This window comes from Pseudopodoces humilis, chromosome 18 (genome assembly GCF_049639895.1).
Source record: "Pseudopodoces humilis isolate 2021_Gansu_Grassland_sample_001 chromosome 18, ASM4963989v1, whole genome shotgun sequence".
In the NCBI taxonomy this organism is placed as follows: Eukaryota; Metazoa; Chordata; class Aves; order Passeriformes; family Paridae; genus Pseudopodoces; species Pseudopodoces humilis.
In genome coordinates, this window is record NC_142217.1 from 15,051,311 (window position 1) to 15,077,006 (window position 25,696).

Below are 25,696 nucleotides of genomic sequence, written 5' to 3' on the forward strand. Positions count from 1 at the left end.
CGTGGTCTGGCTTCTGTGCCGATCCTTTGTCCCCAGGTACCTTTTGCAGTTCAGCTCTGAGCCTCAGGAGCTCATGGAGGCATTTGCACACAACTTTTTTTATTCACAGGGTGTAGTTCCTCCTCCCTGTGTTGCTGCCTTGCTGTGCTCTGAGGGGATTAGCTGGCTCATGGCACTGCTTTACAAAGCTTAAGATTGTTATTTCTGCTGAAAATGCAGAAGTGTCTTTAAAAAACCTCAATGACTAAATTTACCACTTCCTCTGGAACCAGGGTTGCTGCATACCCTGCTCATTTCTCAGCTCAGGGGGGAGGGTGGGTGATCAGCTCTGAGTGGCAGCCACTGTTCTCCATCACAGAGCTGATCCTTCTCTGGTTTCCTTGTGTCTCCCACCTTCTGCCCTGGAAGTCAGGCTTGGCTTTGCAGTTTCCTCTCCCTTCTAAACAAAATAATGAGTGTTTCATTTCTTGCAGTCAGGGGATCTGAGGGGTTGCATGGCTGGGATGGGTTGGGAAGCAGGGAATACTCACTGGAGCCTGCCTGCAGCACTCCCCAAACACAGAATCGCTGCTGCTCATCATCTGCACTGCCCCAACCTCAGAGAAAACCACCAAAAGTGTCTTCATGTCCCCAGTGTCTGTGCAGTGGGACAGTTCCTCTACAGCTTTTTGAGGATGTGACGTGGTGTGGGGGCAGGAGGATCTTCCCACTTTAGAAACGGAAGAAAAAGCAGGTAAAGGGTTTGGGCAAACATGAACTGGGTCTGAGAGAGGCCCAGCAGTGCTGAGCCTCCATCCCTGACTTCCACAGTTCCCCCCATGGGCTATTGAGCCTTGGAGAGCCCCAGGCAGTGTTCAGAAGCAGTGGAGGCAGCTCATGGCACAGGCTCAAGCAGGAGCAGCCTGGAGATGGGAGCAGTGAGGAGAGGGGATGGCAACAAGGAACAGGGGCCACACTGTCCTCTCCCTTCCCTTCTCTTCCCTTAGTAACGTACCCCAAATCCTCCTGCAGAAGTTAAAATTGACCCACAGTTCATTCCCATCCCTGCCTGGGATCTCCCCGTGTCTGCAGGGATCATAGCAACATGCATGAAATGAAACCGAGCTATGGATGAGGATCAGGAGCGAGGGGCTGCCCGCTCTGTGCCCCCCTTTTACCTACAGCTGACCCCTCACTTGGCCATCGATTCTGCAGCTCAGCCGATGCCAGGTTATTGTATCCCTGAATTCCACGTTATTGTATCTAAATCCTGCAGCTGAGAAGAGATCCTGCCCTCCCTAGCCAGGACCCCAGCGTGCTGCGACATCACTCAGAGAGGGACGGGGTGAGTGGGTGCATCCCCGTGCTCGGGAGGGAAGGGGTGAGTGCATCCAGGCGAGAATGGGATAAAAATCAGTTGCACTGAAGCAGGAGGTGAGAAAAGCAGAGGGCTGGATGTCTGGTGCGTGGGGATACAGGCATGGTGACCGCAGCCAGCCTGGGACTGGGTCCCACTGGGCTCTGTGGGATGCAGGAACGAGCAGCAGCTGCTGCCGAGGGCGGCCGGATCCAGGTTCCGTGGAGTCCTGCGGATCTCCCCAGCCGTGGGAGGCGATGCCGACGGGCGTCTCTGCCCGGGTGCCTCCCGGCACGGCTGTTCCCCAGTGGGGGCCAGCACAGGCACCGGGGAGTCCCCATCCCTCCGGAACGCATCGGGGCCCGGGGGTGAACAACACTCCCGCTGCCACAGGGAGACGGCGGGGATCCTTCCCTTCTCTTCTCCTGGCTGTATCCTTCCCTGGAGCAGCCAGGGCGAGCTGCCCACGTCCCACCGAGCGGCCGGGAGCATCCCGGGGGCCGGGAGCATCCCGGGGGCCGGGAGCATCCCGGGGGCCGGGAGCATCCCGGGGGCCGGGAGCATCCCGGGGGCCGGGAGCATCCCGGGGGCCGGGAGCATCCCGGGGGCCGGGAGCATCCCGGGGGCCGGGAGCATCCCGGGGGCCGGGAGCATCCCGGGGGCCGGGAGCATCCCGGGGGCCGGGAGCACCACGTGCGGCGGTGCTGGAGCGGCCCGGCCCGCAGGCACAGGGGCAGGGCGGCCGCAGAGCTGCTCTGCGCTCCCCCAACGCCCACGTAAGGAAGTGGTTGCATTTCTCGGAGAGGAAAAGGGAAGTCGGGCTGCCTCGGCGGGGCAGGCACGGCTCCAGCCGCTCGCTCCGGGCTCCGTTCGTGTCGACTGCCCAGAGTCCATGAACGAGCCCCGCCGCCCAGGAACCGAGCAAGGTAAGGACGGACAGGCAGCTCTGCCACCCCGCCAGGACCTGGGGCTGTCCCGTGGGGCTGTGGCTGTCCCCGCTCCTGGCGCTCACACCCTGCTCGAGGGTTCGGGGGGTCCCCCCGGGCTGGGGTCAGGGGGGTGCAGGCAGCCCCTCGCCCCCTGCGAGTTTCGCTGTCACTGCGTTTCGGATTTTTTTTGGGGGGGGTTTCTCCCAGCTTTGTCAGCAAGTTTGAGGTTTCTTTTTCTGTTGCCGGCGCTCTGGCAGCTCTGGGGGGGTGAAAAGAGTCCTCCTGTGGGGCTCCCGTCGGGGTTGGTGCCGGCAGAGGCAGAGCTGTCGCCATCTGTCCTCTCCTTCTCGGGAATCAGCTGCCTCCCGCTTTGCCCGGTGCGAGGAAGAGGAGGGTCAGAGCCGCCCTCCGTCTGCTCGGGGACGGGGGTGTCCCCTCAGGGCCAGGCTGGCTCATGGGGTGCCCCCCACCAACACTGGGGGCTGAGCACGGGTGTCCCCAGCCTGGCTGGCAGGAGCACGGGGGGTGACACCTTCCGCAGGGAGCAGAGGGGCTCCCGGGGGTCCGTATTGGGGTCTTGGTGGGGCAGGGGCCCACCACAGTGTCCGGGGAGAGTTTCAGGGGGTCCCAGCTCCGAGCAGGATCCTCATTGGGTTCAAACCCTCCTCCCGCCACCCCACCAGGCTCGTAAAAACCCAAACTCCATCTCCTCTGGTGTGTGGCTTCCTCCCGGGACTGGGAGGAGCCCCCGGCACTCGGCTCTGCCAAGGTTTGGTTATCTCCTCCGAGGATGTTTCCGAACTGCTTGGACTGGCCGGGGAGATAACGGAGTTGTTCCAGCTCCCAATCCCGCCCTGTCTGGCCTTCGGAAAATTCCCATTTTCCTCCCTCAAGAGCCTCTGGGTTGTGGGGGGATGTAACCACAGCTCCTCTGATGCTCTCCCCAGCTGGGGAAGGGGCTGCCGAGCCCCCGTGGGTCACTCCAGGGAGGGAGCACGACTCAGCCAGCGGGGCACCAGCGGGGAACTGGCTGGAAAGGGGCTGTGGGGGAAATAAAACACCACCCGCTGCAGGGAGCCGCCAAGGCCCTCGCTCCTTCCCCTGTCTGGCAAAGGTTTCCATCCCTGGCACGGCAGCTGAACTCATCCCTTTGGAGTGGCACTCAGCATGGGAGCAGCAGGGACCCCAGGAGGAGGGTTTATGCCCCTGAGCTCCCAAACCACTTGGAAAAAGGAAAAGTATTGCTGTTTTCTTAGTGTCGAAGCCAGGAAGCTCCTTGGAGGGCCCTGCCTCCCATCCCTTCTCCCGGGAGCCCTTTCAGCCCATTTCAGCCAAATCCCTTTTCCACACATTTTTCCTCTCCTGATCTCTTGCAATGCCAACAGCAGTGTCCCTGTCGCTGATGAATTTGTCCATCCCTCGTGGTGGCAGCAGCTTTGTACCCTTCTTGGGACACCCTGTGCTGCATCCCAGGGTTGGGGTGGATAGGGCAGCTGCCTCCTCATCCATTCCCATGTCCTTGGTGTGACAGCAGGGCTCCTACCCTGCATCAGCACTGGAATTTCTTCACATGCAGGTGATGGAGCTCCTCAGATTTTCTTTTCCCCAGCCCAGGGATGGAGCTTTGCTAAGGGGGACTTTTTTTTTTTTCCTTCCCCTGTAACGTTTTTAGCTGCCAAAGAAAACGGGACGTGTTCAGGGAGTTCCCAAAATAGCCGAGAGCAGGCTGTGAGTAATTCCCGTCTGCCACGCCCTGGAGAGGTGTTTCCCTGGATGGCCAAGGGGCTGCTCGGAGCCTTCCCGGTCCCGTGGCACCTGGAGGGGCCTTTGGAACAAACTGCTCCACCCCACGACAGCTGGGGACCAGCAGGAACGGTGGGAGTTCAGCCAGGAGAAGGGATTAGTCCTGAGAGCTGAGCACTGATGGGATGGAAGTGCCTCCATGGGGCTTTGGCTCTTCCTACGTGAGAGGCGTGGAAGGAGTGAGTGGATCTGGCCCTGTTGGGGTGGAGAGAGGAGATGCTGCCCGTGGAGGGACCCCAGGGGGGCACATGGGGCTGCTGGCACCAGGGTCCCTGTGTGCCCAGCCAGCTCCTGCCCAGCAAGTTGCAGCCAGCTGGAGCAGGATGACAGCAGGGTTTAGAAGTTCCTGGAAATGAACAGTTTCTGAGCTTGGAGATCCTCAGGAAAACCCTCTCCCTGGCAGAGGAGAGACGTGAACAGGACTGATCCCAGAGGGAAGGATCATTCAGTGGGGCTGGGATCTTGTCCCTGTGGCTGCAGCAGCGTGTCCTGACAGCCTGGGGGTCTCTCCCTGTCCCCAGCCCGTGAGCCATGGCCTACCACAGCTTCCTGCTGGAGCCCATCAGCTGCCACGCCTGGAACAAGGACCGCACCCGTGAGTACTCCTGGGACGCCCCGAAATTCCCAAGGATATCCCCAGGCACTATCCTGGCTAAACCTCGCCGTGGTGGCCGCTGCTCCACGACAGAGCTGGGCTGGGTTTGGGGAAGCAGATCCTGCCCTGGGCAGATTTAGGGGCTGGGACAGCACATCCCCCTGTGTCCCCCGGCCCCGCTGCCGGGACAGAGCCTGGCACAGGGGTCCCAGCACAGCGTCCGGCCCCGAGGCACCGGCAGGGGACACGGAGCAGAGCCGGGTGATTCACGGCCGATGGCATTTCCCGACCGAGGCCCGGGGGATGCTGGAGAACAAAAAGGGCTTTCTCTGCTGCGGCCGGAGCGCCGGGCAGGCGGGGCGGGATGGGGCTGGATTTGGGAGCTGTGCATCCGCAGCCGTCCTGTTCCATCCCATCCTGTCCTCTCTCATCCCAGCAGCCCCTCGGGACCTCGTTCGAAGGAAGGGAGGACAGTGGGGTGTGGGGTGTAGGCTTCTCCCTTCACACAGGGACAATTTGCAGCACCAGGGCAGTGCAGGACTAGGGCTGGAGCCCAGGAGGGGGTGGGTGGGTGGGTGGGTGCTGGTTGGCCCTGCAGAGCCTGTGACCCAGGGGAGGGCTTTGTCCCGGCCACTGTCACCCCCAGAGATCGCCCTGTGCCCCAACAACCACGAGGTTCACATCTACCGCAAGGATGGGGCCAAGTGGAGCAAAGTCCATGAGCTGAAGGAGCACAACGGGCAGGTGACAGGTGAGTCCCGGCTGGCAGAGGGGACAGGGACATGGGTGGTGGCTGGGCCTGTCCCAGAGCTGCTCCCAGCCCTGCTGGTGGCACTGGCACCCAGTGAATGGGGGTTGTGCAGGGATGGAGGAGAATAGAGCAGGCTGTGTCCAGCTGAAGGCAGCCAGGGGTGGGGATGGATGGGATGGGAGAGATGGACAGGGATGAGGTGGAGGGAAGGAGGGAGGGAGGGATTGGAAGGGACATGGATGGATGGGAGAAATGGGGTGAGATGGATTGGGATGATGTGGGATGGATGGGAAGAGATGGGGTAGGGTGGAATGAGGGATGGATGATGGAGATACAGGAGAGATGGAATGGAGCAGTGTGGGAGGAATGGGAAGGGATGGGGTGGAATGAGATGGATGAGAGATGGGGCGGGATGGGTTGACACGGAATGCTTTGAGGTGGGAGGGATGGGAAGGGATGGTGTGGGGCAAAGAGGAACTGTGGAGCAGAGACCACCCAGAACAACCACGCCTTCAGACATCCCCCAGCCCTGAGTGCCACCTCCCCATTCCCATTCCTGTGGCTACCTGGGCCACCATCATCCTTCTCTGCCTTCCAGGCATCGACTGGGCCCCTGAGAGAAACCGACTGGTGACGTGCGGGACCGACCGCAACGCCTACGTGTGGACCCTCAAGGGCAACGTCTGGAAGCCCACCCTGGTCATCCTGCGCATCAACCGCGCCGCCCGCTGCGTCAAGTGGTCCCCCAAGGAGAACAAGTTCGCTGTGGGCAGCGGCTCCCGCCTCATCTCCATCTGCTACTTCGAGCAGGAGAACGACTGGTGAGGATCTGGCACAGCCGTGATGGGAAAAAGAGGGGGGATGGATGGATGATGGATGATGGATGGATGGATGGATGGATGGATGGATGGATGGATGGATGGATGGGGAAATAAGAGACTGGAGGAGCTGGAGACAGATGGGAAAATTGAGTTGTGGACTTCCCATGCCCAAGCTGCTACTGCAGGATGGTGGCTCAGGGCAGCTCCTGGGGCACTTGGAGCCCTGACCAACATCAGCCAGGTCCCCAAAATCTCAGGGGGGCTCTGGGGATGGTGATGCTGCCCCTCTGCTGCCACGCCCTCTCCACACAGGTGGGTTTGTAAGCACATCAAGAAGCCCATCCGCTCGACGGTGCTCAGCCTCGACTGGCACCCCAACAACGTCCTCCTGGCCGCTGGCTCCTGTGACTTCAAGTGCAGGTGAGGAGCAGGGGTTGGGCGACTGGGGGGGCCCTGATGCAGGGGCATCCCCAAGGATGGGTTGGGGGCAGGCTTAGTCCCAGCTGCTGTTTGGAGCTGGGAATGGAGCACAGGGGAGATGCAGGGAGGTCGGGGAACCATCCCAGGGATACAGCAGCCATGGGAGGTAGGGGGAACCCCACAGGCTCTGCCAGGGAAACCGAGTCACTCAATTGAGGCAAGAGGCAGGGATGAAGGTGGCACAGGTCCTGTATCCAGGGACACACGGCAAGGCTTTCCCTCCCTCTCCCAGGATCTTCTCAGCCTACATCAAGGAGGTGGAGGAGAGGCCCAGCCCCACGCCCTGGGGCTCCAAGATGCCCTTTGGGGAGCTGATGTTCGAGTCGAGCAGCAGCTGTGGGTGGGTGCACAGCATCTGCTTCTCAGCCAGCGGCTCCCGCGTGGCCTGGGTGAGCCACGACAGCACCCTGTGCCTCGCCGACGCTGGCAAGAAGATGGCGTAAGCAGGGCTGTGGACAGGAGGGGGCTCAGGGAGACTGGGGGAGGCTGTGCTGGGGGTGGCAGCAGGGGTTGACCCCCAAACCAACACGGGGATGGAGGTATCTGGGTTGGATTGGGCCAAGAGCAATCCCAGAGTGTCACTGCTCGTGGGTGGGGGAGATGGAAGGGTTCAGCCTCAGGGGCTGGGTTAACCCTGGAACATCCCTGGGTATCTTTGAGCATGTGGGTATCCCTGAGCATCTCTGGGTATCCCCTGAGCATCCCTGTACATGGGTGTGGGACACAGAAAGCTCAGCCCCAGGACCTGGGACACCCCTGGAACATCCCCAGATCACTACGGGTGGAGGAGGTGGTGTCTCCCCTCGTGGGTTCCACCCGTGTGCTGAGCTGTGCCGGTCTCAGCACTCAGGCTGAAGCTCAGCTCGTTGTTCACACCTCACAGTGTTGCCTCCCTGTGCACTGAGACCCTGCCCCTGCTCGCTGTCACCTTCATCACCGAGAACAGCCTGGTGGCCGCGGTGAGTGCGGGCGGGGGCACGGGGTGGGTGCTGTGGCAGGGGCCGGCTGGAGGACGCTGAGCAGGGCAGGTTTGATCCCCAGGGCCATGACTGCTGCCCGATGCTGTTCACCTATGAGGAGAGCCAGGGTGCCCTGACCTTTGGGGGGAAGCTGGATGTCCCCAAGCAGAGCTCCCAGCGTGGCCTCACCGCCCGCGAGCGCTTCCAGAACCTGGACAAGAAAGCGAGCTCGGACACGGCCAACGCCACCCTGGACACCCTGCACAAGAACAGCATCAGGTGTGGGCTGGGGCAAGGGTGGGGAGGGACAGGCTTGGGGCAGATGATCCCTGAGCATCCCCTGGGTGTGCTGCTGTCGAGTCCAGGAGCTGGAACAGCCCTGGAGCATCCTTGGATATCCCCAGAATGTCCCTGAGCATCCCTGCAAGTGGGAGGGGGAGACTGAGGATCCAGCACCAGGAGCTGTGACAGTCCTGGGTATCCCTGAGTTTCCCAGGGTGTTCCCCAAGCATCCCTGGTGATCCCCAGAGCATCCTTGCATGTGGGAAGGGGAGATAGAGAGGTCTAGTCCCAAAAGCTGGGACACTCCTGCAGCAGTCCCCAAGCATCTCTGTCTGCCCAGTGCCTTCCTGCCCTGGTGGGGGAGATGAAGGGCTCCAGCCCCTCTCCCACCCCTGGCTACCAGGCAGCTCCAAGGGCTCAGCACTGGGGCTGATTCCTGCTCCCCCTCTGCACCCCCAGCCAGATCTCGGTGCTGACGGGTGGGAAGGACAAGTGCTCCCAGTTCTGCACCACAGGGATGGATGGTGGCATGAGCATCTGGGATGTCAAGGTAAGGAATCCCTGTGGATCCCCAGGGCTGTGAGAACCCAGTGTTGAACCATCTTCCCTCCCTGTTCCCCCTTTCAGCTCCCCAGCCACCTCCAGTTTCTTTGGGAAGCAAGGAGCTGATGAACACCCTCCTGTTTCATTTCAGAGCCTGGAGTCGGCACTGAAGGATCTCAAGATCAAATGAAGGAGCCCTCCAGGAAGAGCATCCTGGCTTGCAGCCCCTGCTCTGCCCCCTGCCTGCTGCTCTCTGCCACCCCCCTGTGCCACGATGCCACCAGTGCCTGTCCCTGCTGCCAGCCAGCCCTGGTGGCTGTTTCCAGACAAAGAAAACCATTTTTCTTACTATTTTTGTTACCATCCTTCCCGATGCTGGTCATACATTGCTTGGAGAAATAGCAAATAAAGGATTGTCCTGGATAAATCAAAATGCTTTTTTTTTTTTTTTTCTTTTCACTTTTTTAGAACAAGTTCAGTGCAAACACAGGTGAGCTCAGGACAGATCACAGTGCTGCGCTACATTTCACCACTTCCTGCCACTAGTGCTGAGGGGAAATTGGGATTGTGGGGATAAGAGGAATGTCACTTTTCCATTCCCTGCTTCAGCATCATTTCAAAACAGGACTGGTGTTAGAGGAAAGGGAGGGGAGAGGATGGAGGCAGTCAGGGAGCACAGGTTTCCCCTTCTCTGAGTTTCCCTGGCAAAGTCCTGCCAGGTGGGCAATTCCCAAACCTGGAGCCAACTCAGAGACCTTGGGCTGCCCAACTAATCCTGTGCCTTTCCAGCCTCTTATCTCAGGAGCTCAGTCCCAACACTGCCCATGGGCTGGGGAGGGAGCACTGGTTGGCAGAGGGACAGTGACATTTGAGTTCTGCTCCAGCCCTGCCAGTGGGAGGTGTTACTTGGAAGTTTTTCCAACCGTTTCCATGTGTTCACAAGCGTCAACCCTCTCTCCCCGCTGTGACTCTAACCCTGCTCTGTCCCAGGCATCAGCCCCAAAACTCCCTCTGTCCTGCCCCATCCACCTCCCTGTGCTCCAAGGATCACCCAAAACTTCCCATGTCAGGCTGTCCCCACCACATCAGTTCCTCGCTCTGGGAGCTGACAGCACAGGCACTGCTCCTGGCAGCACTTGCTCATCTTCCACAGCTCCCTGAGGATATTCCCTATCCCAAATCTTGGCTTGGTCAGAAATGTGGTTTGGGCCAGCAGCTCACAATGACATTCCCTGGGGCACTGTCCTGTGTCACACCCTTGTGCCCAAGTCCCTGCAGCCAGGCATGGCCAGGGTGACACAAAACAAATCCCATTTGTCACCCTCCATGCCCACAGCTGCAACCCCTCTCCCAGTGACTTCCAGTGCTCTAAGCCCTGGGGCTGGATCTCCTCCAAGCTTTGGGAAGTGAGTCTGGGAATCACTGGTGTCCCTGAACAGGCTGGCAGCAGGATTCCCAGACCCCTGGGGCACAGCAGGCTGGAGCATCTCCCCTCCAGAGACATCTGAGAGGAGGTGACAGTTCGGTGACTGCCCTTCTGACAGGGGACTAGACCAGACAGTGCCCTGAGGGTAATTGTTTCCTCCACCGTGGTAAACAGATTGTGCAAGACATCCATCAGAATCAGCAGGAAAAGATTTTTCCCTCCAGGCTGTGTGTGCTGAGGGAGCTCCTGAACCCAGAGCCAAACTCCACACCACAATGTGCAGCCCCCAACTGCAGCTGTGCCTCCCCCAGGACCCCCCAGCTGTGCCCTTCACACACACACGAGGCTACAGCAGCTCTGATAACTTACAGTTTAATCAGCCAAATATACAAGTTCTCTTGGTGGTTTTAAAACTTGATCAAGTTTTCTGGTTTGGTTTTTTTTTTTTTTTTTTTTTTTTTGCTTTTCGTTGCGCTTTTTTTCCATCTGGATCTGACACATTAAATTTTGTTTGTTTTTCTCCTTTAAACAAAGGATGATGTGGTTAAAAACTGGCACTATCCCTAGTAAGGAGGAGAAAAAGAAAATGAAGAGGAGGGAAAAGGGGAGACTGGCTGCAGGAAAGGAGGGATGAATCTGGGAAGGAACGGCACTCCAGATGTCCATGAAGTCAGGCTCCCAGCTTATACTGCAACACCCTGCAGCAAAATTTGATGGGCTCTCTGCCAACTGGATTCCTCAGATACATTATCCTTTGGGATTTCATACCAAGTCAGTTCCCCACCCCATGCCCCACCCCAAAACGACCCCACATTCTATTTTCTTGCAATCTAGTATTTGAAGCACCTCCCCTCCCACACAGCTCCCTCCCACCCTGCCCCCCTCCCACCGTCTACGAGTTCTTGATCCTAAAAACAGCAAAAACATTCATGTTTCCAAACTGTTACAGGGAATTGCTGTCCAGCACAGCTCTGCACTGCAGAGAGCAGCTGCCCCTAACCCCAAATGGAAATCTGTGCCAGGATGAGGACAAACACATCGTCAGTGTCTCTTGGAGGTGGAGGTGAGGTCAGTGCTGCAGGATGCCCTGTGTGGCATCGATGGAAGGCGACACAGCAGAGCTCCCAGCAGGACCAGGCACAGTTCCCTGGTGTTTCCTCCTCTTGTATGGCCTGTGCTTACTTGTTAAGGGATAGTGACTGCAGTCTTTTACCTGCCATGGCCGCTTCGTCTTTTGCTGGGGAGGAAAACAACAGTTTCATCATTTCATGGTGCAGATCAGGGACTGGGGATGGATTGGCACCCCCAGGGATCAGGATCCTGCCAGCTGGGTAATGGAAAAAAAACCACCCTTCCCACCAATTTCTCAGAGGTAACAGTCACAGATCCTCTTGTGTGTTCCCTTCTATCCCTGGCCTTCTCCAGGTGTCCACAAACCACCCTGATGCCCAGACTTCTCTGTGGAAGCCACCAAGAAGCCGCGTTCAGACTTGTGGTTCAAACCTCCCAGGGAAAGGCCAGGAAGGGAAGGAGTGCTGTGAACTCCCTGTGCAGATCAGATCCCCACAGGGGATCAGGCAAAGCAGATAAATCACCCAGCACGAGGAGCCTGCTAAACTCTAGACTGGAGCCAGCATTGCCTGGGAGGCAGGGAGCAAGATGGATATGAAGGGCAATTCCCTTCTCTCTTTCCCTGCTCTGGTGTCCAAGCTCTTGTTTATAAAGCAAGAACTTTATGAGAGGGAAACAGCTGAGCCTGGCTTTGCTGACACTCAGCAACACCACACAGGCTCAGATGAGGGATGTGTGGCCTCTTGGAGAGGTAGGAGAATATGATTAATTACTCTCTAACCTTTTCTTTCTTCTTCTTTCTTTCTGGCAGCTTCTTCCCTTTGCTTCCGAATGATGGCTAATCGGGCAAGGTCTGCCTTGGCTTGCTCTGTCTTCCCAGCTAGGTGCATTTTCATGTATCTTTCTTTTGCCTTTTGCTTCTCTATTTCCTCTCTGCCCAAAGGAAACACAACAGTCACCAGAGTATCCAGGCAAGCCCACAGGAACAGAGAGAGTGGGGCTTTCCAGCCAGGAAAAACCCCAAAAGTGGGGGTCCTTCACCACTTTTCAAGCACAGGTTCTGTCCATTTGCAGGGTTTGAACAGAAGTGAGGTGAGAGATTATTTCTACCTTCCTTCAGCTAAGTAAGGCCACAGACACACAAGGAGGCCAAATGAATTAGCCCCACACCACAAGAACTGTGACATGTTTTTCCCAGCCTTGCCTTCAAAGGTATCCTCCTGCTGAAGCAATTTATCCCAAATAAAAAAAATTAAACCATCCCTTCAAAACCTCACCACTGCTAATTGAAACCAGAAGATTAAACTTTGATTTTCAGGTTATTTATCTGCCCAGATAAAAATTTCACCATAATATCTGGAATCTGGGAAACTGCTACCTGTCACCAGGGCACCTCCTGCAGTGAGATTAAAGTGGATCCAAGGTGACCTCTGGTTAATGGAATTTCTGTTCTGAATTTTAGCATAAAACTTCAGGAAAGGAATGGCCTAAATCCCTTTCTCTCAGAGCACCAGGGCAGGCTGCCTGGCTCCAGGATAGCCACAGCTGCTCCCAGAGGACAGACAACTCCTGTGCAGTTTCTTAGGAACCACATTTTGAAGCACAGTGAGCCCAGTTTGCTGCTGCTCATTGCCTGCTTTAGGCAGCAACAAACTTTTCAGGGCCTCCCCGAAACACTGACACACAGCAGGGGAAACATCTCCCTGCATCAAGCTGCTGCCAGCAGCAAGGCTGAAATCCCAGGGGTGCAGCAGGGAACGCTCACCTCTCTCGTCGTGAGAGCTCCTTGGGTCCATCCAGGTCCAGCTGAGTGACTTTTTTGGTTGTCTGAATGACACGGTTGGGATTCTCTATGTCTATCAACCCCTCCACTCCTTTGCGCTTTTGCTGCGGGTCAAGAACAAGAGGGAGGTTGGGGAGCTCTCACACCCAGCTCTGCTTGTACCAGACCTCCCCAAAAACACTGCAAAGCACCCCAAAAAGCACAAGTCAAGATTTTACAACTAGCCAGTAAAACCATTTCCAAATCAAGGCACCTTTGGCCTTTTTAAAAATCTTGTTGCCTTTGCATTTAATTTATAAATATTCACAAGTTTTCATTCTGAGGGCAAAATGCTGTCAGGTGAGTGTTTTTTGGCTTCTAAAAGTAGCTCTATAAAAAATGCACTCTAGGTAGCTCTGCTCAGAATCCAGAGTGTGCATCTCCCCCCCAGCCCAAGTATTAGATGCATTAAGTGCCCTGAGAATGCAGTACCTGATAATCCTCATCATCTTCATCACTCTCATCTGAATCTAAAGATTTCTTCTCCTTTTTAGGGTCCCCTGTTGCTCCTTCTCCTCCTTCTTCTTGCTCCTCCTCTTCCTACAAAATCATAGGAAATATCTGTCACTAAAAATCCCAAACCCAGCCCTTAAATGAGATTTTGGAGGGATAAGAGATGGCTCTGAGCACTGGTGTTCCTGACATGGCCCTGTGCCACCAAGGGGGTCTGGCTGTCACAGAATGAAAGCTCCTCCTCAGCAACATCATCACCTCCAAACAACTCTGCTGATCTCTCTAACAGGAAAACGACTGTAAAAGACACCACTGGCACGTTACTTTCCCCCAAGTTAAAGGCCTCCAGAAGAATTTTGGCCTGGGTTTCTAGTGCTCACTACCTCAGAGACTGGAAACTACTCCAGATATTGGAAACTACATGGATGCAGCTCAGAGCTGGAACCCATCCTGGGTGTGGAAAATAAAAACACCAAGAGAAGAAAATGGACAACCATCAACCAGAACATTATTATCCAAGGAATTGCAGCCTTTTTAGCACAGGTTCCACCAGTCAGAAGCCTGGAAATTAATTTCTGAATCATAAGAAGAACCAACATGGGTGTGAACAGATTGTTTTACACTACCAACATCTCTCATCAAGCAACCAGCAAAGTGGATGAGCAAGGAACAGTAAGAGGAGTATTTTTGCTAATTGTAGGGGAGGGATTTAAGCTTTCCTTAATAAATCAGTGTTAGATGTAACCATGATATGGATTATCACAAAAAATATATCTTTCTTGAAAAGCAGTTCTCTGGTTTGCTGTGAAACAAGACACATTTCAAGTGGGTCCTGCTTTCCTTCCATTTCCAGTCAGTATTTTTATTAACAACATGGAAGCAGAGAACACTTGAACAGTTTGTGAATGACATCACCACTGGTAGGAGTTGGAATTATTTTGGAAAACAGGATGAGACTCATAAGTGGTTTCAAAATTTGGAAATATGGCATGAAACCAAGAAGGTGGAATCAGAAGCTAACCAAGAGGAGTTACACTTTGGAAGAAGAAATGCAACACAAAGCTGGAATATGTGGCTAAGCAGCAAACCAAACAATCATCTCCTGTTCCAGCTGGACAAAACATTAAAAAGGACTCAACACTATGGCTCAGAACTGCTTGAGAGAGTCATCTCTGAGGAATTCACCAGGACTTCCTACATGGGCTGTAATTATCCTCCTGTGGTCAGTGCTGTGAGGCCTCGGCTGGAATTGTGTATTTGGGCTGAGGCATCACTTTCAGAAAGTCACAGAAAAATATCAGAGTGCCACCAGAGCTGTGATAAGAGAATAAAGAGAGTAAGAGCCCCAAAAAGCAGCCAAGGCTTTTATAACAGCAGGTCATGGTGGAAGTGGGGGGAGCTGTTACAGACCAATGCTGGGGCACAGAAACACACCCAAAAGAGGCCCCGCATCAGAAAACTTGTTATCTCTCCCTACAAGTCAGAGGCAAACAAGAAAATCATGTATTCAGGAAGAAGTTAAAGGAGTTTGGTCCATAAATCTACAACAGAAAGAGGGCAAACACAGAAATTTCAACATACAGTAACATGTCAAGATGTGGCCCTTGTTCTCCAAAGCCAAGCTGCAGAACAAATCAGCAGACACTGGAGACTGGAATGATGAAATATGGGGAGAAAAGATCTCCAGAGCTGCTGTGTAATCAGCTCCCCCATCCTTTAACCTTCAAATGCTGCCCTGGGCTGTGTTCCAGGCCTCAGGAACCAGACTGGGTGACACCCTGGAGTCTTCCCCATCTGGAGATATTTGGGATCCATACTGTGAACACTGCTGGAATGATCTGCAGCACCTGGCTAAGCTGCCAGTGCTCCTGAACAGTGAATAACCAGGCTGGATAAGGCAGGAATTAGGAAAGAAAGCACACAAAGGAGCAAACACATACCCTTGCCTTTTGCTTTTCTGCTTGGAGCTGGGCATCAATCTCCTCAGGACTCGTGTACTGCCTTGCTCGGCCTTTGTGGCCTCCTTTTCTACCTGTACAAAATTAAAAACAACAAATGGTTTAGTGGTAACCTCCAGAAAGATCTGTTCCTCCTGCAGCACTCTCTGGATTTTAGGTGTGGATAGGACAAACCAAAATAGCTCCTCTGATAGACCCTAAACAACAAAACCCCCCAACTGAACTTGGTGAAACGCTCCAAGGTTTCTAGGTGAGATGCAGAGAGAATTTGGATTATTGATACCACTGCCTGTGCTTGCTCTCCAATTCCCTTCCCAGGCTGGCAAGGGACGCTCAGTCCTACAGCAGATCCCAGTTTCCTGCACAGGAGGAATCACAGTGTGTTCCTGTTGGTTACAAACAATATTCCAACAAGCCTGGCTCTTTAACCCCTCCCACTGTGCCTGGAGAAAATAGGAAGCTAACTGGACAAAAGCTTTGGGAATGACAATGGGAGCTGAAGAAGTACTAAAAGGAGCCCCCATGTTCTACTGCTTTATGAGGAAAAATTAAAAGAAGCTCTAGGAACCAAGAAGGGGAGTCACTGTGGCTGGCACTGCCCCAACTTCCAAATTCTGTTGATTAGTGAACTGCTGAAGCCATTAATGCTCCCTCTTCAAGCCACTGCTTTGGTTACGTTCTTCCAGCCCAAAGAATTTGGAAGCAAGTTGGACAGAGCCAATCCACAGCCCTGAGTGAGGAAGACTGGCAAAAAGCAAACAACTCTGGCAAGACAGCTCTCTGCCACTGCAGGAGTCTTGGAAGTCCCATGGAAGGAGCAGGAAACACTGGATCTCTCTCATCCTCCCCACTTCACCTGCCAAGGTCAATGGGAAGCTTACAGTGATGGGGAAGGATGAAGGATGATCCCTCCCTCCTTGGCACAGTGTGGGATCCATGGGAGATCGGCCACTGCTCTCTCACTGTGTGCTGTTGGACTGGGAGCTCTCGAGATCCAACATTTTCTGACCAATTCTCTAGGCTCAGCACAGACAAACTCTCACAATGCCTTACTTCTGTCCCAAAACCCCACTGTGAAACTTTACAGAAACTCCCGAGATATTTTTCCAAAAGGAATGGGGAAGTGCAAAGACCAAATGATTCCCCCTGGATTCAGCTGGGGAAGCTCATGGGCTCTCAAATCCTAAGCACAACCAAAGCTTTGGTGCAGCCAGGCAGGTGTTTTTTGTTTATCTGTTCCCAACCACGTGGGGACACTGACACCCTCTGGAAGCAGATCTGCCATGGGAATGCTCCTGGGGAGACATTACCTCACTGCCCAGCACATGACATCACCCCAGATGGAACAACTGTGACATCTGTGACACACCAACCCCCAAATAACCAAACTGTTCTCCCAGCCTGGCCAGGGCCAAGCTCCTCACCCAGCTGCTCCACAACCCTGGGCTCAGGACCAAGGAACACAAACTGCTCATTACTGCAAATAAACAGTGGTGTAAGGGGGAGAAGCAACTAAAGAGAAATTATTTTGCATTAAAAGCCTAAAAAGAAGAATGGAGCCCGTGGGAGCTCAGCACAGTGCAGGGAGGGGGCTCTGATCCCACAGGGAGATCAAACCTCACATCAGATTTAGGGAGCAGGTCTGACACCTGCCACTGACAAGCTCTGTGTCGCAGTTTCCCCATTTGAAAACAGGGATAACACTTCTTCTCCACCACCTCTGTGAAGCATTTTTTAGAATAGAATCACCTGCAGATTCTATCTGCAGCAAAGCCCAGTGGTGCTCAGGCAGGCCCATATTCAAACACATCTGTCTTCAGCTTTAAACAGCCTAATTAAAGAACTTAGATGAGAGAGAATGGAATCTCTTCTTTTAAAATCAAAGTATTAGGGGAAAAAAAAGGAAATTAATCAGAAATAATCCTGTAAAGAATTTATTACTAGCCAGTTAACACTGCTCCCTTTTCTATTAAGAGTGAGTACCAAAATCCACTCCTCTGCCAACAATCCAACAACTCCCACTGACTTGGGGAAAAATGACCAAAGTCCCCTCTTCTTCCAAAAAGCAAAAGGTTTGAATCAAACATCTAAATTTGTACAATGAAATAAAGAGCAGGAAATCCTGAAGTTACACAGTATTTAAATATTAAAAATGGGGTTATAACCCAGCACGGTTCTTTGCCTTCACAAAAACCACGTGAAAGCTTCAGCCCCATCATCCTATCACTGTGCAAATGGACCCAAAAAATGAAGCGGTTAAATAAAAGCTAAGCAAGGAATCAGTTTGGTGCTAAAGGCAGGGAAATGCTGATGAAATAAAGCAGAGCAAACTGCAGGGAAGAGGAATGAGGAGAGCTGGTTTTTAACGTGTGTGACCGGGGTTTGCAAGAGCCAATTATGCAGATGTTCCATGTGGAGAAGGTTCTGGGTGGATCCTGCTGAGCCGTGACAGCCCGGCCGTGCCTCATCCCCGCTCCTGAATCACACGAGGAGCAAGTCAGTGCCCGCTCCGGAACACCCAAAACGCGGCGCTGCCGGAGCCGCCTCAAAGGAGCCGCGTTTGGAGCCCCTGAACCCCCCCCGGGCGGGACCCCCTGCGCTCGGCTCGGCTCCCCCGGGCCGGACCGGGCACCAGCCCCCGGTGGGGCTGTACCCACCTCCCCCGGGCTCCGTGAGCCCCACACCCCGTCCCGGGGGAACCGGCCGCGGTTCCCGTTCCAGCGGGAGCACATGGAGCCCAGCCCGGTCCCACAGGAGGTTCGGACACCCCCAGGAGTTGCTGCGCTGCCACGGCACTTTGGGGAGCACAGAACGGGCCCCCGGCTCCGTGAAGGGCGCGGGGAACGCGCCGGCTCCTGAGGAGCGGGGAGGGGGCGAGGCACCCCCGGAGCCGCCGAGAACGGGGAGGGGGAAAGAGAACCCGAGAACCCCCCCGAGCCCAAACACAGCCGCGGGGGCAGCGCGGGGACCGCTGCCCGCCGCCCTAAGGGGGAAAGGGACCCCCGCAGGCTCCCCCAAGGCCGGGGAGAACGGACCCGCCGCGGCGTCTTTACAGCCGGGGGCGAACACGAGCCCTGCCCGCGCCGGGGCCGGGGCGGCCCACACACCCCCTCAGCCCCCTCCTCTCTGTCCCCCGTGTCCCCCCGCCGCCGTTCCCCGCGGGGGGACCCTCGGCCCGGCCCGGCCCCCACCACCTTTCGGCATCGCGGCGATGGCGGCACGGCCCCCCCGGCCCCAGCGGCGCCCGGAACCGGAACCGGAACCGCCCCCAGGCCAGGCCCCCGCCGCTGGGCTGCCCTCAGCGCCGCCGCTGCCCGCGCCGCCTCTCCCGGTGCTCCCGCAGGCACAGCAGGGAGCGGGGCCGGTTCTCTCCCGGTGCCTTCTCGCCTCTCCCGGGGAGGCGGCGCGGGCGGCGGGGAGCGCTTTGCTCAGGCAGCGCGCAGGGCAGCCCAGGGGGCGGGGCCTCGGGCGGTGCGGCTGCGAGAGGACCCCGGGTGACGGCGGCGGCGCGACGGGAGCAAGAGGTGAGCGGGACCGGGACCGGAGCGGGGTCGGGACGGGAATCGGGACCAAGAACTGCAGTCTTCCCTCACCCCGCCGGCCCCGGGTTCCGCTGTGGGGCCGTCGGGGCCAGGCCGGGCGGCCTCTGTATCACCGGGCTCTGACCGGAATTGTCACCTCAGAGAAGGAGTGGCTTCCGCGCTTTGCTGAGGATTTATCGTGCAGCAGTCACAGAGCTTTCACCTCTTTCACGAGCTCCGTAAAGCTCATTGTTATCCTTGAAGTGGAAAACAGGAAGGGGGCACAGAATCCTTAGGAGAAATATATTTGACGGCTGTTTTCCTTTAGTTTTTCGCAGTGATCCTGAGGGAGTGTTGGTAGTTCCCCTTTGCCTTTCGGCCCTTTCGTTCCCGAGGCAATGCCCAAAGTGAAGAGGAGCAGGAAGCCTCCCCCGGATGGCTGGGAGCTGATCGAGCCCACGCTGGACGAGCTGGATCAGAAGATGAGAGAAGGTGAGTGGGTGTTCTAAGAGATGGGGGACCCCAAAACATGCTCACAAAACCTGCTTCATAAATACAGGTGGACCTTTTTTGTGTTTGTGCCTCCAGTGGTGCTGCAGGTTGATCCTGAGCCATGCTGGTCCCTAATTTTGGGGTTCTGGAGCACAGAGCTTTGGTTACAGCTGGTTTAGGGATGAAGCTCATGGGTGTGTGGAGGAACTGGTAGTTCCTGTCCATTTTGTTGCTGTGGGCATGAAGTCACCCTTGATCCCAGTGTGGGTTATGTCATCCCACTACCATTGGTTTTGAATACTAAAGGAGCTGTTCCAGGTCAGGTCTCTCTCATTTATCTCCTCATTAATCTCAATCTTATCCCTGTCATGTGTGAAAGTTATGAACATTCTTGGAACAGTGCATTGCAAAGTGCTTGAGGGAAGCACTTGGTCACTTGGTGTCTGTGTTTCCTCCCAGCGGAGACGGAGCCACATGAAGGGAAGAGGAAAGTGGAGTCCCTCTGGCCCATCTTCAGGATCCACCACCAGAAAACACGTTACATCTTTGATCTCTTCTACAAGAGGAAAGCAATCAGCAGAGGTGAGGAGGGCAGGGGCTTTAGCTGGGGCAGGGGAAAACTGGAGTGAGTGAGGTGTTTACCTGTGGATGCCACTGAACTGGGAGTTGGTGGGATCACGTTTCTGGGGAAGGAGGATGGAGAGAAGGCTTGGAAGCTGCCTGGCTTTACCTGCTGGTTACTACAGCTGGTAGCCCCTGATAGTGAGACTGTGACAGTGTCTGCCTCTTCCCAGAGCTCTATGAGTACTGCATCAAGGAGGGCTATGCTGACAAAAACCTGATTGCCAAGTGGAAGAAGCAGGGCTATGAGAACCTCTGCTGCCTGCGCTGCATCCAGACTCGGGACACCAACTTCGGGACCAACTGCATCTGCAGGGTCCCCAAAAGCAAGCTGGAAGTGGTGAGTGTCCAGCTTGTTCCTCTGCTCTGCAATAGCTGTTCTGACTTCTCCCAGCTCAGCAGAGTGTTGTTCTTCCTGCTAATTTCCTCTGCCTTTGCTGGTAGAATTTGTGTCCAGTTGGTGCAAAAGTTACTGTCAGCTCTGCCATTCATTTAAGGTTGTTAAAAGTATGGGAAATAACAGCAAACTGTGGAAACCCTTCCCACTCAGAGCCATTCCCTGCCTCGAGGTCTGAGCGTGCTGCTCTGGCTGTGGCTTGGCTGTAATACCCTGATGTTTGTTTTTCAGGGCAGAATCATTGAATGCACTCACTGTGGATGCAGAGGCTGCTCTGGATGAAGCCTTTTGCCATCAAACTTGTTTTTTGAACTCTGAGGGACATCCTCCTCCTCCTCAATGGACTATGAGTGCAATTACAGCTGCTTTCTGTGATGGGATATTTCTGTATAATAATTAAAGCAGCAGCATGATCACCTGGATTGTGTATAAATGGTGGGGGTACTTTTGAGTAGGGTTTTGTGTAGCCATTTATTTTAAAATAAAGCTTGCCTTCCTGAGAGAGTGGTGTGATCTGCTGGTGAAACATTCCTGTGCCACTCTTCTGTTGGATGTGTTCCGGGTGCTTGAACATTGCTCTGTACGTTGTGAGCTGCTCTAGGTTTCTTTCCTCAACTCAGTCAATTTAAAAGGCTGTGTATAAAGGAAACAATTCCCAAATGTTCAGTCTGAGTTCTTCCCTGACCATGTGCAAATGGAAGCTGCATTTCACTGGAATTCTCTGCTGAGGTTTGTAACCTGGAATTAATGCACAGATCCCTTCAGGAATGCCAGCAGTCTAGAGACTTAGAGGTCACATGTGAAGTGACAGGACACAGACAAAACCAGCACTGAGCTAAACCCCTATTAAATCTGATTTTACTTCTTCCTTGTTTTGCACAGGGTTTGCTAAACTACAGCCCATCTAATCCTCAGCAGTTGAAGGAAGTTCACTGAAAATGTATTTGCTCCTCCTTAAAACAAAAGGAAATATTTTATTATGTAACTATTGCAAGAACTGGGGGTTGGGATACACAAAGCAGCTTTGCTACAAGCCAGTTTAAAGAAGCAAGTCATGCATCTTCCTTGTGCTGGAAGAACTTGAAACTTCAGCATCCTGCTCCCTTTTCCTGCACAGCCTGTGCCTTGCTGTCCTGCCCCCCAGGCTTTGCTGTCCTGTACTTGGCCCAGGGGTGGGGGGTCTCCTCTCCAGCCATAACTTTTAACCACCGGTAGTAGTAGCCACGGAAGCCATCAATCTTCTCTAGGTAGGGGTTTTTGTACTTATACTGCAAAGAGAAATCCAACAGGTTTCTATTAGATGAGAGCTCACTTCAGCACCAGCCTGCAGGAGCTACAGAAACAGCAATCAAGTATCATCAGCCAGACCAGACAAAGACACTCAGGCAGACATTAATCATCATATTTACAATTCCCCTCCCTTGTTGGTGTCCTTTGTGATGCCTTCACAGCCTGACAGTCCTGGCTCCTTACCCTGTCAAATTTGGGAGGGTACCGAGCTGCAAACTCCAGCTGCCGGATGATCACTTCATTGGGAGGCACCTCGTTATTCCTCATGTCCCGCAGGATCTCCGTGAGGTAACTGTAATCCAGCTGCCTCACAGCAGCAGCAATGAGGGTGCTGTAGATGTACTTGTTGGGAGTTATTCCAGACCTCTGGAAAGAAAAAATGCTACAGTTAAACAAGTTTATCTGCTGGCTAGTGCAGGATTTGCAGAAGGAAAAGGCAGAGGCACTTTTTACACAAGGAGCACAGCTCTCATTGCAGGACCTGTGAAGCAGCATGTTTTTGGGAAGAGAACAAAACCACTCTCACAAAAACCTCAGCAGGTCTTTTAAAAGCATTAACACTTCACTTTGCCTCTTCCTGCAGCTCAGACCCCAAGCAGCAGAGGATTTGTCTTTGATTACCTTCAAATCCAAGAGCAGCTGCAGTCCATCCTGCTGTTTGTGACAGGCAATTGCCAAGTTACAAAATGTCTGGAGGTTAGGTGACAGTCCCCTCTTCACCAGAGCTGGCAGCACGCTCTGCAAGACACAAGTGTTGGCATCACTTCCCAAAAATTCTTACTGTAGCTTTCCAGACAGGGAGCTGGATGTGCTAGAACAGAATCCATAAACAGAAATTAACCCAAGCACGGCCTTGTGGGAAACAGTGTGAGATTCCAGTTTCTACTGTGGACAGACAAATGGGTCCCAGCAAAAGAGAGGCCTGAGACAAGGTGGTAGTGATGGGGCTGGTTCTGAGGTTTTTCTCTCACCTTTGCTCCTTCCAGGTCACCCTGCTTACTTCTCTTCCTCATTAAAGCATTAAAGAAGGTCACATCTACTTTTACTTTATGATCATCCAGCAGTGCCAGCAAAGAGGACTCTGAGGGGCTTTGGGGTTCCACCAGTTCAGCCAGTAACGTGAACGTTTTAATGTTGGGCTCTGCATTGTCCTCTTTCATTTTGTTCAAGAATCCCTCTACATCCCCCATCAGAGCCAGTCTATGGGATGGTGTGGCCACTGTCCCAAGGGAAACCACGGCTGTGTCAGCCATCCTGGAATCCAACAAGTTGGGCAGGTTGCAGAAAGGCAGCTTCTGGCTTGGCTGTGGCTGTTCCTGTTCCATCTCACTCTGGGCTCTCTTCACCAAGGCTCCAGCCCTGCTGTGAGTGATGCTGGGGCTGTCAGGAGCAGCCGGTTCTGCTTCAGCCTGAGCCATATCTTTATTTTGTTGCTGGATCTGTTCCTCAGGCTGCACCAAACTCTCCTGAAATAATTGCTTTTCCATAGCTTCCACATCCAGCTGGACAGCAGCACTCTCTGATCCCTTCTTCCTCCGATTTTTCACCTTTTCCTTCTGCCTGCCAGGTGGCAGCTTCAGCTGAGGCGAGTTCTCAGGGGGACTGAGCAGGACTTTAGAAGCCAGAGCGGGATTGCCGATCCCACAGTCTCTGGCCGCGCGCAGCATCAGGTTGTAGATGTGGCTGTCGGCCTTTATTCCCAGCTTATTCATTTGTTGCCAAACCTGAAGAGGGGAAGATGGATATTAAATAGCAGGAGCATCTCTAGCAGCCTGTAAGCATCTGTTAATGGGATCTGTGTGAGAAGGAATTAATTTACAGCATGACCTTGAGCTGGAGAGCCCTGTGAGATGATCCAGGGTTATTTACCAGCATAAGAGATGTCCTGAGCAAAGTCTAGTTTTCAGAACTTGTGCTAGGAGGAGCTGAACTCCTCCCATTTCACTGTTTTCCATGTGTTCAGGTGATGAGTTACAACACAGCAGCACTTTCCCCCCCTCCCACAACATGAGGACAAACCTGCAAGGCAAATCGGAAGCCGTTTTCACTGTCCTTTATGCAGCTCATGAGAAGGAAGCTGAAGGTCTCAGCTGTGGGGACATGGCCCTTCTGCACAACTTCCTGAAAAGAGCAGAGAGCATGAAACTTTCTGGTTGTCCTGTGTGGCAAAGCTCAAATCCACTGCCATCTCCTGGAGATAGATGTAACAAGTTTTGGACACACCCAGCCAGTTTTAAAGCCAAAGCTGCCTCCTTTTTGGTAATTAAGCTTAGAGTTTGGTAGGTACAATTTCACTCTATGACAGTAAGGATCAATGAAACAGAACCACAGGATCTGTAATTATCTCTGCTGGACATGCAGTTAAAATCCGATGCAACGTGACAACTTCCAGGAGCTTTAACCACAGCACAGAATAGGTTTAACAGGAGAAAAGTAACCTATTTACCTTGAGTACATCCAAGCACATCCTGAGGTCTGAGCAGAAAGCACAGACCTTCAGCAGGGCGTGGTAGGTGATGAGGTTCAGCTCCTCGTTCTTGCTCTGCAGCTGCTGCCGCAGTTTCAGGGCACTCTGCAGCCCTGAGTCCTTCCATGGAGACTCAGCACAGGCGTTGAACAGGGCTGTGTAAGTGGCCTCAGTGGGGGTTAACCCTCGTTTTTTCATCTAAAGGAAGAGAAGAAGGATTTGAACTGGCCTTTTTGCAAAAGGACAGCTTGAATTTTTTAACTTGTTTTTAAGAGTTTTGGGCTAAGAAGGTGCCAACACTAAGGCAAAGGCATTTTGGAGATAAAGTAATATGACTGAATACTTGAAATGCTTTTAGCTTATAAAATGCTTAGAGCGTGAAGTTAAACCTACATCATTGTAGAGCCTGAATGCCTTTTTCACGTAGCCAACCCTGCCACAGCCGCCAATGAGAACAGTGTAATTGCCTTCCTCTGGCTGGACACGCTCCTCCTTCAGCATCTGCACTTCAAACAGCTCCAGAGCCTCTGCCAGCTACAAGGATGAGAAAAATCCATCATGAGGCAGCAAGAGAATCAGCTACAATGGATATTAATATATGCAGCTGTGGGCAGATTGTAGTGTGAGTCCTACAAAGTGGGACTTTTTTAGTCATAAGAAGTCTGGAGAGGGTCCTTAGATGAGGGCATGTGGCAACAGGATGGGGGGGAATGGCTTTAAGCTGACAGAGGGGAGATTTAGGTTAGATATTGGGAAGAAATCCTTTACTGTGAGGCATTAGCACAGGTTGTCCAGAAAAACTGTGGCTGCCACTGGATCCCTGGAAGTGTCCAAGGCCAGGTTGGACAGGGCTTAGAGCAACCTGGGATAGTGGAAGGTGTCCCTGTCCATGGCAGGGGGTGGAAATGGATGAACTTTAAGGTCTCTTCCAAACCAAACTGTTCTATCACGATTCTACAAGAAATTCTTATTTTACTTCTTTCTGTAAAGATACCAAGTGATAAAGATAGGTCAGATCTGCATCTTTCATCAGTGCTATTAAAATAAAGAAAAAAGCTGGGCTCAAACCTTGTTCTCTTTGATAAGGGCCTTGCAACGTAGGAAGTACCAGTATGGAGTGTTCTTAGGGCCCCATCGAGGTTTTCTTTCTGGTTCTTCTCCTTCTTCTTGAAGCTTTAAATCCCGAAAGCGCGCTGTGGTTTTGTGGTAATATTTTCTAGAGGAAAATTTATCAGTCAGCGTCCCGAACTCCACATCTTCATCATCATCATCATCATCATCACCCTTCTGCTCCTCAGCAGTTCCAGCGGAGCTGCCAGCACTGATCTCTCTCGGGTCGCTGCCGGGCAGTTTGCAGGAGGCCCGGGAGGAGCTGCACGTTCTGCAGCCCGGCAGCGGGCCCTGGCCTGGGGGCCGGGACAGCAACGGCACCTGCTCGGATCCAACTCCGGGGGCTGTGCACCGCTCCCGCAGCAAAGCGGGAAAGGCGTGGCGGCACCAGCGGGGGACGAGGAGCCGCAGGGAGCCCATGATATGCTCAATGTCCCCGGAAGGGAACGGGTGCGGAGCGGGACCGGGAGTGGGAGCAGAACCCGGACCGACCCCGCGCTCGCACCGTTCCCCCTCACCCCGCCCCTGACCCAGCGGCGCCTGCGCGCACGGAAGGGGCGTGTCCTCAT

General features: G+C 54.0%; 4 protein-coding genes across 9 annotated transcripts; 2 read left to right on the forward strand and 2 right to left on the reverse strand.

Moving 5' to 3' along the window:
* The first annotated feature begins 2,052 nt into the window (after window positions 1-2,052).
* ARPC1B (actin related protein 2/3 complex subunit 1B) lies at window positions 2,053-8,932 on the forward strand. 3 transcript variants are annotated; one of them, XM_088064347.1, is made up of 10 exons: window positions 2,053-2,262; window positions 4,472-4,663; window positions 5,310-5,414; window positions 6,013-6,235; window positions 6,548-6,655; window positions 6,948-7,154; window positions 7,599-7,674; window positions 7,757-7,953; window positions 8,416-8,506; window positions 8,651-8,932. In XM_088064347.1, the coding sequence occupies exons 2-10, from the start codon at window positions 4,600-4,602 to the stop codon at window positions 8,687-8,689; spliced, it is 1,110 nt and encodes a 369-aa protein (XP_087920473.1). In that variant the 5' UTR covers window positions 2,053-2,262; window positions 4,472-4,599; the 3' UTR covers window positions 8,690-8,932. The 3 variants fall into 3 exon arrangements, with proteins under 3 accessions (XP_087920473.1, XP_005523086.2, XP_087920474.1); XM_005523029.3 differs by having other exon boundaries at window positions 2,055-2,262; window positions 4,590-4,663; XM_088064348.1 differs by lacking the exon at window positions 2,053-2,262 and adding an exon at window positions 4,097-4,247 and having other exon boundaries at window positions 4,590-4,663.
* A 1,349-nt stretch (window positions 8,933-10,281) lies between these two features.
* Window positions 10,282-18,567, reverse strand: PDAP1 (PDGFA associated protein 1). 2 transcript variants are annotated; one of them, XM_088064156.1, is made up of 6 exons: window positions 18,424-18,567; window positions 15,212-15,303; window positions 13,251-13,358; window positions 12,762-12,883; window positions 11,778-11,929; window positions 10,282-11,162 (listed from the first exon to the last, which is right to left on the reverse strand). In XM_088064156.1, exons 1-6 carry the CDS (start codon window positions 18,431-18,433, stop codon window positions 11,104-11,106), a joined length of 543 nt encoding a protein of 180 aa, XP_087920282.1. In that variant the 5' UTR covers window positions 18,434-18,567; the 3' UTR covers window positions 10,282-11,103. The 2 variants fall into 2 exon arrangements, with proteins under 2 accessions (XP_087920282.1, XP_087920281.1); XM_088064155.1 differs by lacking the exon at window positions 18,424-18,567 and adding an exon at window positions 16,979-17,042.
* Window positions 18,568-18,630: 63 nt separating this feature from the next.
* On the forward strand, window positions 18,631-20,762 carry BUD31 (BUD31 spliceosome associated protein). 3 transcript variants are annotated; one of them, XM_088064158.1, is made up of 5 exons: window positions 18,631-18,753; window positions 19,079-19,242; window positions 19,702-19,824; window positions 20,037-20,203; window positions 20,492-20,762. In XM_088064158.1, the coding sequence occupies exons 2-5, from the start codon at window positions 19,149-19,151 to the stop codon at window positions 20,540-20,542; spliced, it is 435 nt and encodes a 144-aa protein (XP_087920284.1). In that variant the 5' UTR covers window positions 18,631-18,753; window positions 19,079-19,148; the 3' UTR covers window positions 20,543-20,762. The 3 variants fall into 3 exon arrangements, with proteins under 3 accessions (XP_087920284.1, XP_005523088.1, XP_014107975.1); XM_005523031.3 differs by having other exon boundaries at window positions 18,690-18,753; window positions 19,089-19,242; XM_014252500.2 differs by lacking the exon at window positions 18,631-18,753 and adding an exon at window positions 18,769-18,989 and having other exon boundaries at window positions 19,089-19,242.
* Window positions 20,763-21,203: 441 nt separating this feature from the next.
* PTCD1 (pentatricopeptide repeat domain 1) lies at window positions 21,204-25,652 on the reverse strand. Its single transcript, XM_005523032.3, has 8 exons — window positions 25,086-25,652; window positions 24,411-24,551; window positions 23,997-24,215; window positions 23,570-23,671; window positions 22,522-23,274; window positions 22,172-22,288; window positions 21,734-21,916; window positions 21,204-21,528 (listed from the first exon to the last, which is right to left on the reverse strand). Exons 1-8 carry the CDS (start codon window positions 25,545-25,547, stop codon window positions 21,349-21,351), a joined length of 2,157 nt encoding a protein of 718 aa, XP_005523089.2. The 5' UTR covers window positions 25,548-25,652; the 3' UTR covers window positions 21,204-21,348.
* Window positions 25,653-25,696: the final 44 nt, after the last annotated feature.

Excerpts from the sequence above, each read along its gene's own strand:
- PTCD1 (XM_005523032.3), bottom strand. The coding sequence starts at position 25,547 with ATGGGCTCCCTGCGGCTCCTCGTCCCCCGCTGGTGCCGCCACGCCTTT. Across the intron at positions 23,275-23,569 it reads GCTTCCGATTTGCCTTGCAG|GTTTGGCAACAAATGAATAA; the intron begins GTTTGTCCTCAT and ends TCCCCTCTTCAG. Across the intron at positions 21,529-21,733 it reads ACCCTCCCAAATTTGACAGG|TATAAGTACAAAAACCCCTA; the intron begins GTAAGGAGCCAG and ends TTCTCTTTGCAG.
- BUD31 (XM_088064158.1), top strand. The coding sequence starts at position 19,149 with ATGCCCAAAGTGAAGAGGAGCAGGAAGCCTCCCCCGGATGGCTGGGAG. Across the intron at positions 19,825-20,036 it reads GAGGAAAGCAATCAGCAGAG|AGCTCTATGAGTACTGCATC; the intron begins GTGAGGAGGGCA and ends GCCTCTTCCCAG. Across the intron at positions 20,204-20,491 it reads CCAAAAGCAAGCTGGAAGTG|GGCAGAATCATTGAATGCAC; the intron begins GTGAGTGTCCAG and ends TTTGTTTTTCAG.
- PDAP1 (XM_088064155.1), bottom strand. The coding sequence starts at position 17,039 with ATGTGTTTGAATATGGGCCTGCCTGAGCACCACTGGGCTTTGCTGCAG. Across the intron at positions 15,304-16,978 it reads GCTGCAGATAGAATCTGCAG|GTAGAAAAGGAGGCCACAAA; the intron begins GTGATTCTATTC and ends AATTTTGTACAG. Across the intron at positions 11,163-11,777 it reads GAAAGAAGAAGAAAGAAAAG|CAAAAGACGAAGCGGCCATG; the intron begins GTTAGAGAGTAA and ends TTTCCTCCCCAG.
- ARPC1B (XM_088064347.1), top strand. The coding sequence starts at position 4,600 with ATGGCCTACCACAGCTTCCTGCTGGAGCCCATCAGCTGCCACGCCTGG. Across the intron at positions 6,236-6,547 it reads TTCGAGCAGGAGAACGACTG|GTGGGTTTGTAAGCACATCA; the intron begins GTGAGGATCTGG and ends CTCTCCACACAG. Across the intron at positions 6,656-6,947 it reads TCCTGTGACTTCAAGTGCAG|GATCTTCTCAGCCTACATCA; the intron begins GTGAGGAGCAGG and ends TCCCTCTCCCAG.